Source organism: Vigna angularis, chromosome 5 (genome assembly GCF_016808095.1).
Source record: "Vigna angularis cultivar LongXiaoDou No.4 chromosome 5, ASM1680809v1, whole genome shotgun sequence".
NCBI lineage: Eukaryota > Viridiplantae > Streptophyta > Magnoliopsida > Fabales > Fabaceae > Vigna > Vigna angularis.
In genome coordinates, this window is record NC_068974.1 from 32226168 (window position 1) to 32239444 (window position 13277).

Sequence of the window (13277 nt, forward strand, 5' to 3'; positions counted from 1 at the left end):
AGTTTAATAACTTGTCATAATTTATACGGTTTTTTGCTGTGATAAATGATAGTTGATGAGATTTCATTCATGTTAGGGTTCAAACGTCAAATAATTCACAAAGACGAGAAGAAAGTGGATTTGATGTTAGAAAATGACAAAAGTTATATATATTAGAAACGCTTTTATGGAAAACAGATTGGACTTTTAGGCTTAGAAAATTAAAAATAATAAGAGACTAAAATAAGTATACAAAAACTAAAAAGATCAGAGAACAAATTATTCATATATTGTATTAGGAAAGAGAATAAAGAACTTGATGAAGAGGAAGATATGACTGATAGAGGATTCAAGTACATTTGCTAGCACAAACATTTATTAGGATAGAAACATTTCTCTAAAACGACAACCTTGAATGAGGCTTTTGTATATGTCTGCAGCAATTTCTTTCCTTCCCCATTGAGTTATTGACAATAACAAGTATCACAGAAGATATGAAAGAAACGAAGGATGCACTGAAGAACAAATCCAACCTAATTACTTGACACCATACTTCACAAGTCCAGGAATGTGAGCGTTTAACATATAATGAGTCCAATCAATAGTTGTGGGATCAAAGTTAAATCTTCCAACATCATCGTCATCTTTTCCCTTCATTTTTCTCATCCTTAAATTTTCTGCGTTCTTGTCATCGAAGCTGTGTCATTGACGATCCACAAAAAAACATATCATATATACATAAAACCGAAATTGGAACATCAATTTAGGAGTATATATTTTCTTCTTACATTCCCTCAAAGAGGAGATAAGGTTTATAAAGTCTCATTATTCCCACCATCTTTTTAACTTTCTCTTTACTTTCATTGTAAAAAGCCTCGTGACCGTAGCAGCACACTTTGTTCATCACCTTTACTCCCTTCAAAATAAGAGACAAAAAATTGAATTAGAAAGTGCAAAAATAGCATAGTGCGTTAATGTCCATGAAACAATTAGGTGCAAACCTTGAGAGCTAGCATGTATCGAATGTTGACGTATCTGTGAAATGAACTCACACTAGACATCCACGTAACTTTCTTGGAACTCGCCACTGGTTTTCCATACATGTCTGTCAAAGGATGTTTTGTAAAGTATTGATGGGCCAAGTCCTCAAGATCAGAAATTCTGAATGGATTTCTCAGTGAAGAACCAATATGATAAATCAATGCCTTTGAACAACTCTTTGAACAAGCCTCAAGTGCTACTATCATGGAGTTTATCACCATGTCTGCTGGTATCTGCATACATAATCACTTCAATTTATTCTTCAGTTTCCAAATAAAAAATTATGAGAGAAAAAGAAAAAGAAAATGAATAAATTGATAACTTGCCGCATCTATAATTGTACTCCGGCGACCCACGCTTCTTCTTAATTTTCCTTTACCGTACATCGCAACAAAGAGGTCCATAGTTCTGCATTCATCACGTAATTAAACTGTGTAAGAATTTCTCTCACCATACACCTAAAAGATAAAGAGAAGATTCATAATATATACAAATCTCATTTAATAATATTTTTTATGTATAGTTTTTCTAAATATTCTCATAATTATTTGAAATACATATACCTGACACCTTCAATCCAACCGGGAAATGGTTCAGAGTGAGTGCTGAGTATTACGGTGGGGCGTGCAATGATCAATGGTATATCACCTTTCATGTTCATCAAAATCTGTTCCCCCATTGCTTTCGTAAATGCATACACATTTGGCCATCCGTGTAAGTTTGACCTGAATTCAAATGTATCATTGCCAAACATTCAACATCCAAATTTTAGGGTTTCCAAAATACAGGAAAAATGAAATAACTCACCTTATAGTTCCAAGGTTTTTCATAACCGATGAGATTGTTTTTTCACTGGCATTTTCTGCCTCAAGTTCCTTCAATTTCTCTTCAGCTAACAGTTTTTCTAAGTTGATGTCCAATCTTGAGGACCCATTTAGGGTCTCACCCATATGAAAAGGTTTCTCTGCCACAAGTCCTTTGCCCTCACCGCATACGTAAGCTGAAAAGAAAAAAGAATGCTTAGTTTAATGTGGGAACAAGATAAACTTATTCTGTTAATATCATCAAAGCTTTTCCACGTTTCTTATTATAAACACGTACCTGTAGATACATGAAGAAGCATTTGTAATTTACTACAGTTCTTGGCAAAGTTCAGAACATGAAGAGCACCCATCGTATTAATCCCCATCGCAACATCCAATCTGTAGGAAAAAAAACAACAAAGTTATACATATTGAAAATGAACGTATTAGACATTATAAGCATTCATTATCTTTAGTTTAAAAGTAATTAACCTCTCATAAAACTTGGTAGTAGCAGCAGAATTTATTATGGTGTCTGTCTCTTCCCACAACTTTTCCCTGAGCTCTGTGTCTTTGACTCCCAAGTTCTCAACGGAAACATCGCCACCAACAGCCAACACCTTCTCAGATATGAAGGAGACAAAATCTGCACCCCACTGTCCTCGTAGCACCCTGAACAAATCCTTCGACAGAACCTGATACATATGTGCTCAGTTAACGTTATGATTACGAATAAAGATAAGTTAAGTAATTAATGACTACCTCATGGTGCAGCCGTTGTGCAGCTTCTTCTGAATTTCCTGCTCTTAGAAGAAGGTATAACTTTTTTATGTTTGGTTGAACCCTTAATATCTTCTCCATCAAAACTGCATTAACACTAACAAAGATTAATCATACTGTACTGATAATAAATTCTGTTGTACAAAGTATGTTACAAGTTCGAAGAAGAAATACGTTTTGCTAGGAATCCCGTTGCACCCGTAACTAAAATGGTTTTCCCCTCTAGAAAGTAATGAACACTTTCAAACTCCATTGAAGAGTTGTATAGCTTTCTCATGGTTTTGCCAATTGCCATAACTATCTATATATAGACAGAAGAATACAAATAGCGAAAGTGCTGGGTTAGGGTTTGCTAGACATTGCCACGTGTATAGGAAATGTTTTAAGAATAACGTAATAATATATATATATATATATATAATAAACATCTAATTAATATCTATTAAATTTTTTATATTTTTTTCACATCATAAAATGATTTTACAATGTCAAAAAATATAAAATAAATAATATATATTAATTAAGTATTTATTATATATATATATATATTATTTTTAGTTTTATACCTTTTTTTAACACTCTCTAGTCCAAAAATAAGTAGTATACAGAAAGTGCTAAAATATTTGTGAACTTCTTATAAGGTTTAAGGTCCTTCGATTTCACCCAAAAATATTGTTTTTAATTATTTAATCGACGTCGGAGAGTATTAGTTAGCACTTTTATTCATCACAAATGTGTTGTAGGGTGATCTTACTTTGACTTCAACATTTTTCTCTTACACTCAAGTTTCAATTTTTTATTTATTTCATTATAATATTTTATTTTTATTTATTTTTATTATGTTAATATAATATTTTATTATAAAACCAATTGAATGTAGATTTAAAAGGGGTAGTTTTTTTATTTATTATTGTATAGTTTATTTGAAAAACAAAAGTTTAGTCTCTTCTTAGAAACTGAAAATGTCGCGAACCGTGTAGCACCTTTTATAAAATCTTCCAAATATAAATGTTTATGGAATAATTTGTATAAAAAAATAGAATTTTAAGATTAATAGGTAAATTAATTAATTTCTTTAATATCGTAATGAATTAATTAATTGGGTATTATAAAAAAATACTAGAACAGGTTATTGGGAGTGCATTAATACCAAAATGAAACATGGAGATATTTTAGTAAAATTATATATAAAAGAATATTATTGTGCTTATATGTTTTTCTTGAATTTTTTTTTTATAATATGAAAACATTAATATCCATCGATGTGAAATGAAAGCTTTGTTGATAGAAAGTGACTTATTGACAAAAATAGAAAGGATGGTTAATGCCATCGAAATGGATTAAAGTCTTGTCTTGGTCATCAACGTACTATGCACTAAATGTGTTGACAGCTGAGGCATGGAGACGATTTGAAGCAATGAAACAATTTGCATATGGTTATTGAATTTATTTTTTATATAAATAATTTTAAGAGCTTGTTACTATGGATTTACTAAGCTGAGTGGAAAGGATCGAGCTATTGACGGTGCAAGAAAGCATCTCAGGACCGCTCGATCCCGACAACCATTGAGCAGAATTAAAACGCAGTTAATGTCACAACGGCTACTGTTAAGCGGTTAAGATTTGCATTAATGATCATTAAGAGGTAAATTAATTGGTCAGATTTTTATAAACTCTATAAATATGGGTTTAATGTCGATGCAAACTTACTTTGACTCATTATTAAATTACTATAGAGATACAGAGACAAATTCTGACTTGAGAATGTTTTCTGTAGGTCACCCCCCATACACCGATTGGTTAATTGGAGCAAGGAGGAAGCAGGATGCTCGACTGACAGGAACTCTTCATACGGTCATCCTCCTCCCATTTCACCAGAAACAGAGCTCATAAATTAGAATTTTTCTGTCATACACTTTTATACGTTTTGATCTCCAACTTAAAAAATAATAATATAATCCTCTTAATTCAATTAAATGAATTTTAGTATAAATGTTTTTGAAATAACTTTTGTAAAATAGAAATTTAAGACTACTAGTTATATTAATTATATTCTCTTTAATATCCCAATGACTTAATCAATTGAGTATTATAAAAAGTACTAGAACAAGTTATTAGCAATGCCTTAATTCCAAAATGTGAAATATGAAGATATTTTAGTAGAATTATATAAATAAATGTTATTGTGCTTATATGTTTTTCTTGAAGTTTTTATAATATGAAAACATAAACATCCATCAATATGAAATGAAAGCTGTCGGAAAAATACAGTGGATGTTTTGTTGGGTGCCGTCCGCGTTGGATTTGTGGTTGGGGCAGTTTTAGGGTGGTTGGATTGCTTGGTCATTCATTCATGCGTGTAGATTTGTTGCGGCTGGAGCAGTTTAAGGTCCCGCGTGCAGATTTTTGTGTGGCTGGGCATGTGATTGGGCTTGCTTACATGTTTAAATCTTTGTCATGTATGATTTTGGTGTAAATTTGTTAAAAGAAGTTTATTTTGTTGGTCTACTGAAAAAAATCATTTGTATGATCAAATAAGTTATACTGTGCTGTAATACTATTGTAAGGTCTTCCTAAATTAAAGCAATTCAAGTGATTTTCTTTAACTACCTTTTATAAGAGTTGGTCTAACCTCTCTTAAAGAACTATTAGACATACCATCTAACACCATAAAATTATCCATGGTCGAGACACTTAGTCATCCTTCACCCATCATCATTTTCACAAACTACTTCCATGACCACTTTTATTGGCTCTCCTCTAGATTTGGTTCATCCTAACTAGGGGATTGTCATCACCTTATTATTGGATGACCAAGATACTTCCCAAAAATCAAAATTCTTGATCAATGAAGGAACAATATCACCATTTTTGTTCATTAAGATACCAAAGTGGATGATTGACTCATTCCATACAGAAAAGAATAGTAGGAAATTTTTCGATAACACGGATTCTTATTTCTCAATGATATTCCACGATCCTGATAATTGGTTGAATCCCGTGAATCCTTTTCATAAAAGCTCATTGATATTTTATAAAGTAAATCAACTTCGATTCTTGAATAATCAATATCGTTTATGCTTCTATGATAACAAAAGATTCTTTTTTGTGGAAAATGCTCGTATCAATAATTATGATTTTACACATGGATAATTCCTCGAAATCTTGTCCATTCGCAACAAAATCTTTTATTTATGCAATGATAAAAAAAACTTGTTTTTTAGGAGAGATGTTATTTCACCAATCGAGTTATAGGTATCTAACAGATTGATACCTAATGATTTTTGCAAAGTGACGATGAAGGGTATAACTTCTACAAGTCTTTTCATTTTCCATTTTGATACGATTCATTCATTTGTGAAGCTATTTACTCAATCATGGACATTTTTGGAACACTTCTAACAGAGGGATAAATAGTCCATTTTGAAAAAACCACTTACCAGCCTCCTTTATCAGTATTTCAATTTCAATTCAAACATGGGTTGGATTCACACTTCATGTTATGAGAAATACTTATCATCCCAAAAAAGGAAAAAAAGAAGTTCTTGTCTAAAAAAGGACCTTAAGAAAAACTACATGTATAGAATCTTTCAGCAAGATAGTGTTTTTTCAACTTTCTCAAAATGGAATCTATTCCAAATATATATATATATATATATCATGGTTCCTCACCTTGATGGAGTAAAAATATCTAAATTTCATACTTTTAGATATTTTTTCACAATTATTGTGGATACTAAGTAGCAGTCAAAAATTTGTATCCATTTTTCATGATATTATGCATATGTCAAATATAGTATGGCGAATTTATGAGATTTCATTTCCATAATGGAATATGATAAGTGAGATTACGAGTAATTGTTTCCATTAGTGTTGTCAAAATGGGTTATAACCCGCGAACTAACCCGGCTCACCACGGATTTGAGTTGGGTTAGGTTTGAAAAAAATGTAATTTTTTTATGCAGGTTAGTTTTCAACCCGGCTCCACTTAGAACCCGACTCACCGCGGATTAAACCCGTGATGAGCCGAGTTGACTCACCAATTCACCTAATTTAATTTAATTATTTATTATTTTGTGTTTCAATATTATTAGTTAGTATTTTTTTATTATATTGTAGATGGTGATAAAGAAGAAGATGTTTCAAAAGAGAAAAATATTATAGATTTATCTATTTAGGACTCTAATATTATAGATGGACAAGTGATACAAAAATTATCAATATTAAAAATTATCAATATTATAATTGTTCGCCTTTTGTACATGTTTTTGGATTACGCTTGGATTGTATGATTTTTTTTTATTTTGAATTGTCTTAGGAGTTTAACATCATTTTAATGCGACGTTTATTTAGATTTGAATTAAAAAAATTAATTTTTTTTATTTTTAAAAAAACTTATAATTAAATGAGTCAAAGAGACAACCCGTTTAACCCACCAACCCGTGGTGGGTCGGGCCGGGTTCGAATTTTTTCAGCTTGCTAATAAGTAAGCCAAGTTGGGTTGACTCACTAAGTGACCAACCTGTGGTGAGTCAAGCCGGGTTACCCGTTTTGACAACTCTAATTCTCATAATCTTCTTTTGTTTGAAGAAATGACTCATCGAAATAATAAGTTACTATTGATATCGACATATCTCAAATCGCAAAATGTTTAAGAGTTATTCTATTCAATCATTTTCCTTCTCCTTGTTGTTGGATAACTCATTCGTACACATCTTCTCTTTATTTTTCGAGTCTATAGTGAGTTATAGACAAAGTTCAAAAAGGTAAAATCTTTTATGATTATACCATACATGATTAAGTTGCGAAAACTTCTGAATAAGTATCTTACATCTAAATTGGATTCCTTCTAGTTAAAGAATCTTTGTTGCTTTAGAACAATTACGGGATTCTCTAGAAGAAATATAGAGTTTTGCTTTGGTAGCAACATGTTATGGTGGTCCCCCACTTATGGGGTCAAATTCATATGTTCTAAGAATCAATATTGGAATCTCATCGATCTCATAAGTATTATACCAATTCTTATTAATCGAATTGTTTTTTCGAGAAATACAAGACATCCAAGTAAACAATTTATTCCTTGATAAGAAAAATAAAAACGTGAATGGTGATTGGATTGATGATCAAATAGAATTATAGGTCTGATTCAATTGATGATAAGGAAAAATAATTCTTGGTACCTTAACAACAACAAAAATGATTAATCAAATTCTATTAAGTCGTACTCATAGTGATCCTTTATCAAACAATAATTCTGGTTATCAAATAAGTGAACAACCGGGAGCAATTTACTTACAATACTTAGTTGACATTCAAAAAAAGTATCTAATGATTTATGAATTCAATACATCATGTTTAGTAGAAAGATGTATATTCCTTGTTAATTATTGGACAATTACTTATTCATAAACTTTCTGGGGGCTAATAGTTTTCATTTCTCATCTCATGAAAAACCTTTTTCGCTTAGTTTAGCCCTACCTCACCCTAGTAGGGGTATTTTAGTGATAGGTTCGATAGGAACTAGACAATCCTATTTGGTTAAATACTTAGCGACAAACTCCTATGTTCCTTTAGTTACACTAATTCTAAACAAGTTCCTAGATAACAAGCTTAAAGTTTTTCTTATTGATGACATTGATGATAGTGACTATACCGATTGTGGCCTTGATATGTAGTTAGAGCTTCTACCTATGATGAATACGCTATTTATGGATATGATGCCAAAAATATATCAATTTTATATAACCTTTCACTTCAAATTAGCAAAACCAATGTCTTCTTGCATAACAGAGATTCCTAACATTCATGATCTGGATGTGAATGAGTCAAAGTACTTATCTCTCGGTCTTTTAGTGAACTATATCTCTGAATATTGTGAAAGATGTTCCACTAGAAATATTCTTGTTATTACTTCGACTCATATTTCCTAAAAAGTATATTTAGCTCTAATAGCTCCGAATAAATTCAATACATGCATTAAGGTATGAAGGTTTCTTATTCTACAACAATGAAAACACTTTTGTACTCTTTCATATAATAGGGGATTTCACTTGGAAAAGAAAATGTCACATAGTAATGGATTTGGGTCCACAACAATGGGTTCAAATGTATGAGATCTTGTATCATTTAACAATGAGACCCTATCGATTAGTATTATAAAAAAATCATTATAGAAATAATATAATTATAGTTTTGAGACACTTCTTAATTTTTTGACATTTAAGGAAGTTCGTTTTGAAAAAAAAAAACCTTTAATAAACTAATATGCTTAATAAAAGAGAATATTCTAATTTTGTGGAGATGAGAAGTCAACTCAAATTATAAGAAAACTTTGTTGGTAAAAAAAGTTAATATTAAATCTTGCAAAATAAAGATTTCTAAAAATATAATAGTTTTAAAGGCTTTTGTGAATTTTAAGTGGATTAGTTAATGATAAATCTCTTAATAGAGTGGAGAATTTTATTATTGAGGTTTAGTTTCATCTATATATTTACTATTTTTCATCTATATATTTACTTAGTTTGTTCATAATAAGTATGTTTTGTCTATGTATACTATGTATTTTTACCATAGTATGGTCTCTATTATTTTGTTCTTTTTATTTTTATTTTTAATTTTTTTAATAAAACAATCATGTTGTGAGTGTAATGTTTAAATTGTCAATAACTTTATCGACAAATTTTTGCAATTATTAACGTAATTTTCTTATCGTTAATTTTAATTTTTTGTTGTACTGGCTTATTTGAATGTTTTGAGAACGAACTGAGAAATTAGGGGTATGCATGTTTTTTCTTATACAAATAAGAACCATTGTGCACATTTTAGTGAGAATATTCGTTCATTGATATGTGGCATTTATGGAGCATTTTACTTTTATTAACTGTCTTATTTTTTTAGAAATAGATTTGATTTAGTTTTTTCTGTATAAATTTGAGTTTAATTTAGTCTTTTATTATTTTTGTATCTTTTATTCTATTCTAGAAGATTTATTTTACATGTTAATTTTTTTAAAATAACTGCTGCTTAAAAATAAAATAAGAATTATATTCTGTTTAAGTTTATCACTAAGTCTAAATTTAAAAAATAAAATACCTGTTTTAATTAGAAAAAAAATTAAGTAGAAATTAATTTAAAAATTATATGACAATAAAAATCACAAATCACATTTTTAAAGTGTGAGAAGGTGATATGAGTTATTTCAATGTCATTACAAAGTGAAGTCAAAAAAATTGGATATCCATCACTTTTGAGAGCCTAACATCTTACCTAACTGCAGCATTAACCTTGTTGAGTTTTAGCATTGTGTTAAACATTATTCATTTAATTTCATAAGCTACTTTATACTAGTGGCGGATGATTAAAGACCTCATCACTTTCGTCCTCCAAATTTTCTAAAATTTTATCTAAATAATATAATTAAATAAAATAAGAACATTTTTAATTTATTTTATAACTCACGTACTTTAGGTTTAAAATTAATTATAATAAAAAATAAAAAAATTATCAATCTATGCACAGAGGTAATAATTTAGAAAACTTGTAACAAATTTGTATTTATTAATAAAACAATTTATATTATGTTAAGATGTTTCGTAATTTTGTTTAAAATTTATTTTTTTAATATTTTGAGAATTTTTTTACTTAAAGACCTAAAACAATTAATATTAAAAAGTATTTAAGTTTTTTTTCTCGGAGAATTAAAGCAATTAATATTAAATAAAAAAATTCTAAAACTTTTTGTTTTCAAAGTATTTGAGATTTTTTTAAGACATAAAGCAATAGTTTTACCTGAATTAGGGATGGTAACGGATCGGATGGGACACAGATAATGCCTATCCGCAATCCGACCCAATAGAAAAAATTCACCCGTTACCCGCACGGATACCCATTAAAAAAATATCCACGGATATTTTAAAACTCACGGATACCCGTGGATACCTGCAAATATTTAAAAAAATATATTTTTATAAATTATTAAAATAAAATTTAAATAAAATTAAAAAATAGATATAAAATATAATATAAATTAAATTAAATTAAAATTAAAATATAATTTTAATTAAATTTAACTTTATAAAATTTAAATTAATTTTAATTTTAATTAAATTTAACTTAATCAAATATAAATTAAATTTTTATTTTTATTTTTTGGAGATAGCGCAGGTACGCATAGTATAATACCCGCGTACCCGACCCGTTTATAAGCGGGTATTAAAATATCTGCTACCCGCGAGTAGTAAATATCCACGGGTATTAACTATCTGTCGCGGGTTTTATTCACGGATATCCGTGGACGCAGATTTTTTGCATCCCTAACTTGAACCTTGATCGGGTCTTTATATTATATTATATATATATATATATATATATATATATATATATATATATATATATATATATATATATATATATATATATAAAGAATTATGTTTTATCTTTTTTTTATATAATAATGTTATTTTTAATTAATTAATATTAATTATTATTTTTTAATTAATTAATTAATTTTTTATTTTAGTCTTATATTATTTTAAGAAAATAATAAAATATTTATGAATTTTATCAAATAATATGATTATATATATTATATATAGAAAATATGATATTATAAATTGTTTTTTAAATGTTACATAAGGAATATGAAATGAAATTATTTATTATTTATTTTTTATAACCAGTTTATAAATATAGTTTATTTATAATATTTTTCTTTTAGTAATTATGTCTGTTAAATTTTAATTCTAATTTAATTATTATAAATATAAGAATGTGAAAGAACAAATAATAGTATTTTAAATATATATGTAGGTTTATTCATAATTTATAATTATATTAAATTATGTACTCTCAAATTTATTTTATTAGTTAGAATGATAATACATATAAGTTTTAGATATATTATTTGTTTCTCTCAAGATATTTTGTCAAAATCCATGATATTACTTTTATACTTCTCTTATCTACTATATTTGTGTTATTTCTTCTATATCATAAGTTACATCATTATTATTACATGAATATTTTATTAAAGAAATTAAAAAGAAAAAACACCATGGTACGACATACTTTTTCTATATCTCATTATACACTTTTTTTCTTCTTCATGTCATCCACGAAAAATGCTCATTAATTATCAACAATGGATAATTAAGACATTAGTTTGAAACCTTTCACGTTGTCAATATTAAGAGATGATAAGATGGTCATTATCAAGTGACAAATTAGATTAAGAAATGTTTCTTCATAAGATGGACTCCCAGTTTTTAATTTAATTATTTATATTTTTATCTATGTAAATTAAACACGTCTCAAAGAACTTAACTTACACTAAACATCACCCAATTAATTAGTTAAATCTTGTGTAAAAAATCATTTCTTTAATCTGACTAAATATTTCTTAAATAATCAGTTCAAAGAAATATTTACTTTAAATATTCTTTATTGTTTTGTAATAATGTGTGTTAGATTAATTACTTTATAGTCAAGATTGGTTGATTGATGGATTACTGCTAAAAGAAAATATCAAAGAATTGATTGGTCAAATTACTTTTAAATTATTACGGATGCAATATTACATTATGTAATAGAAAGAGATGCACCATAATTATTAATTAGTCATAGATTATAGATTTTGGCACTATTGTTATTGCAATCAAACTCACATATATTTGATTTTCAGAAGGCCAATCGATAAATTATTTTACAACAATTCTACCATAGAAGATAAGTAGGTCAAGTTACATACTACTACGGTTATATCAACTGTCTTATGATAAAAATTGAATTAATCAAATCATAAATCTTTTCATTTGGACTATATATTCTTCAATAAATATTCTCTCATTTTCATTCATTTTTGTCTTAATAATAAATATCATGTCTAACGTTTTATTATCACTAAATTCATAATTATTGATACTTCAGTTACATGATTACTAAAATATTCATATTTTGTAAAATTTTCTCTTATAAATATTTCTTAGAATTTAATAGCTTTAAGAGAAGAATTAAAAAATTTCATAAATGTATAAAATTTTAATAGAGTACTTATGAGAATTATTTCAATATAAATACTTTAAGAAAAAATTAAATTGTCCACAAAAGTTTACTCATAAAAAAAATATTTTGATAAGTTGATGAATCAGATTGATAGGCGGATATATTAGATTTGTGATCAAAATATTTATTGGTAATTGATTATTCCGTTTTTGAAATCTACCAATAATTTATAGTTTTTGAAATCTACCAGTGAATTATAATTTGTAATAGGTGTTCAAGTTTCTGTGTCGGACATGTCGTAGAAAATTTATTAGTAATAATTTATTTTTAAAATTTGTCAATAATTGAACTTTTTTAAAATTTGTTAGTGAATCCTTCGATAATTTAATTTTTTTAAATTTGTTAATAAATCTATTAATAATCTAATGAGATAATTGTTATAAATTATTTGGATATTGAATAGAAGATAAAGAGAAGAATAATAATGATAAGGAGGAAGAGTCGGATGAGGAAACATCAATGGTGATCATGACATGTTTATATCACGAAAGTGACGATGAAAGTGAAGTTGATAGCAATATAAGTATGAAAAAAAGGAGGAGGAGGAGGAGGAAGAAGAAGAGTAGAACAAAGAGGAAGAAGAGGAGGGAGTAAAAGAGGAAAATTTGAAGGCGA

The 13277-nt window shown here is 28.0% G+C and overlaps 1 protein-coding gene across 1 annotated transcript; it reads right to left on the minus strand.

Moving 5' to 3' along the window:
* Window positions 1-315: 315 nt before the first annotated feature.
* On the minus strand, window positions 316-2856 carry LOC108339416 (fatty acyl-CoA reductase 1). The gene is made up of 10 exons (XM_017576550.2): window positions 2778-2856; window positions 2586-2689; window positions 2316-2518; window positions 2122-2222; window positions 1828-2020; window positions 1584-1745; window positions 1347-1428; window positions 981-1253; window positions 768-895; window positions 316-676 (listed from the first exon to the last, which is right to left on the minus strand). The coding sequence occupies exons 1-10, from the start codon at window positions 2854-2856 to the stop codon at window positions 517-519; spliced, it is 1485 nt and encodes a 494-aa protein (XP_017432039.1). The 3' UTR covers window positions 316-516.
* Window positions 2857-13277: the final 10421 nt, after the last annotated feature.

Bases quoted from the DNA above. Each gene is read 5' to 3' on its own strand.
- LOC108339416 (XM_017576550.2), bottom strand. From the start codon at position 2,856: ATGGAGTTTGAAAGTGTTCATTACTTTCTAGAGGGGAAAACCATTTTA. The intron at 2,021-2,121 runs GTACGTGTTTAT...TTTTCTTTTCAG, and splicing joins GCTTCTTCATGTATCTACAG to CTTACGTATGCGGTGAGGGC. The intron at 1,254-1,346 runs GCAAGTTATCAA...TTATGTATGCAG, and splicing joins GGAGTACAATTATAGATGCG to ATACCAGCAGACATGGTGAT.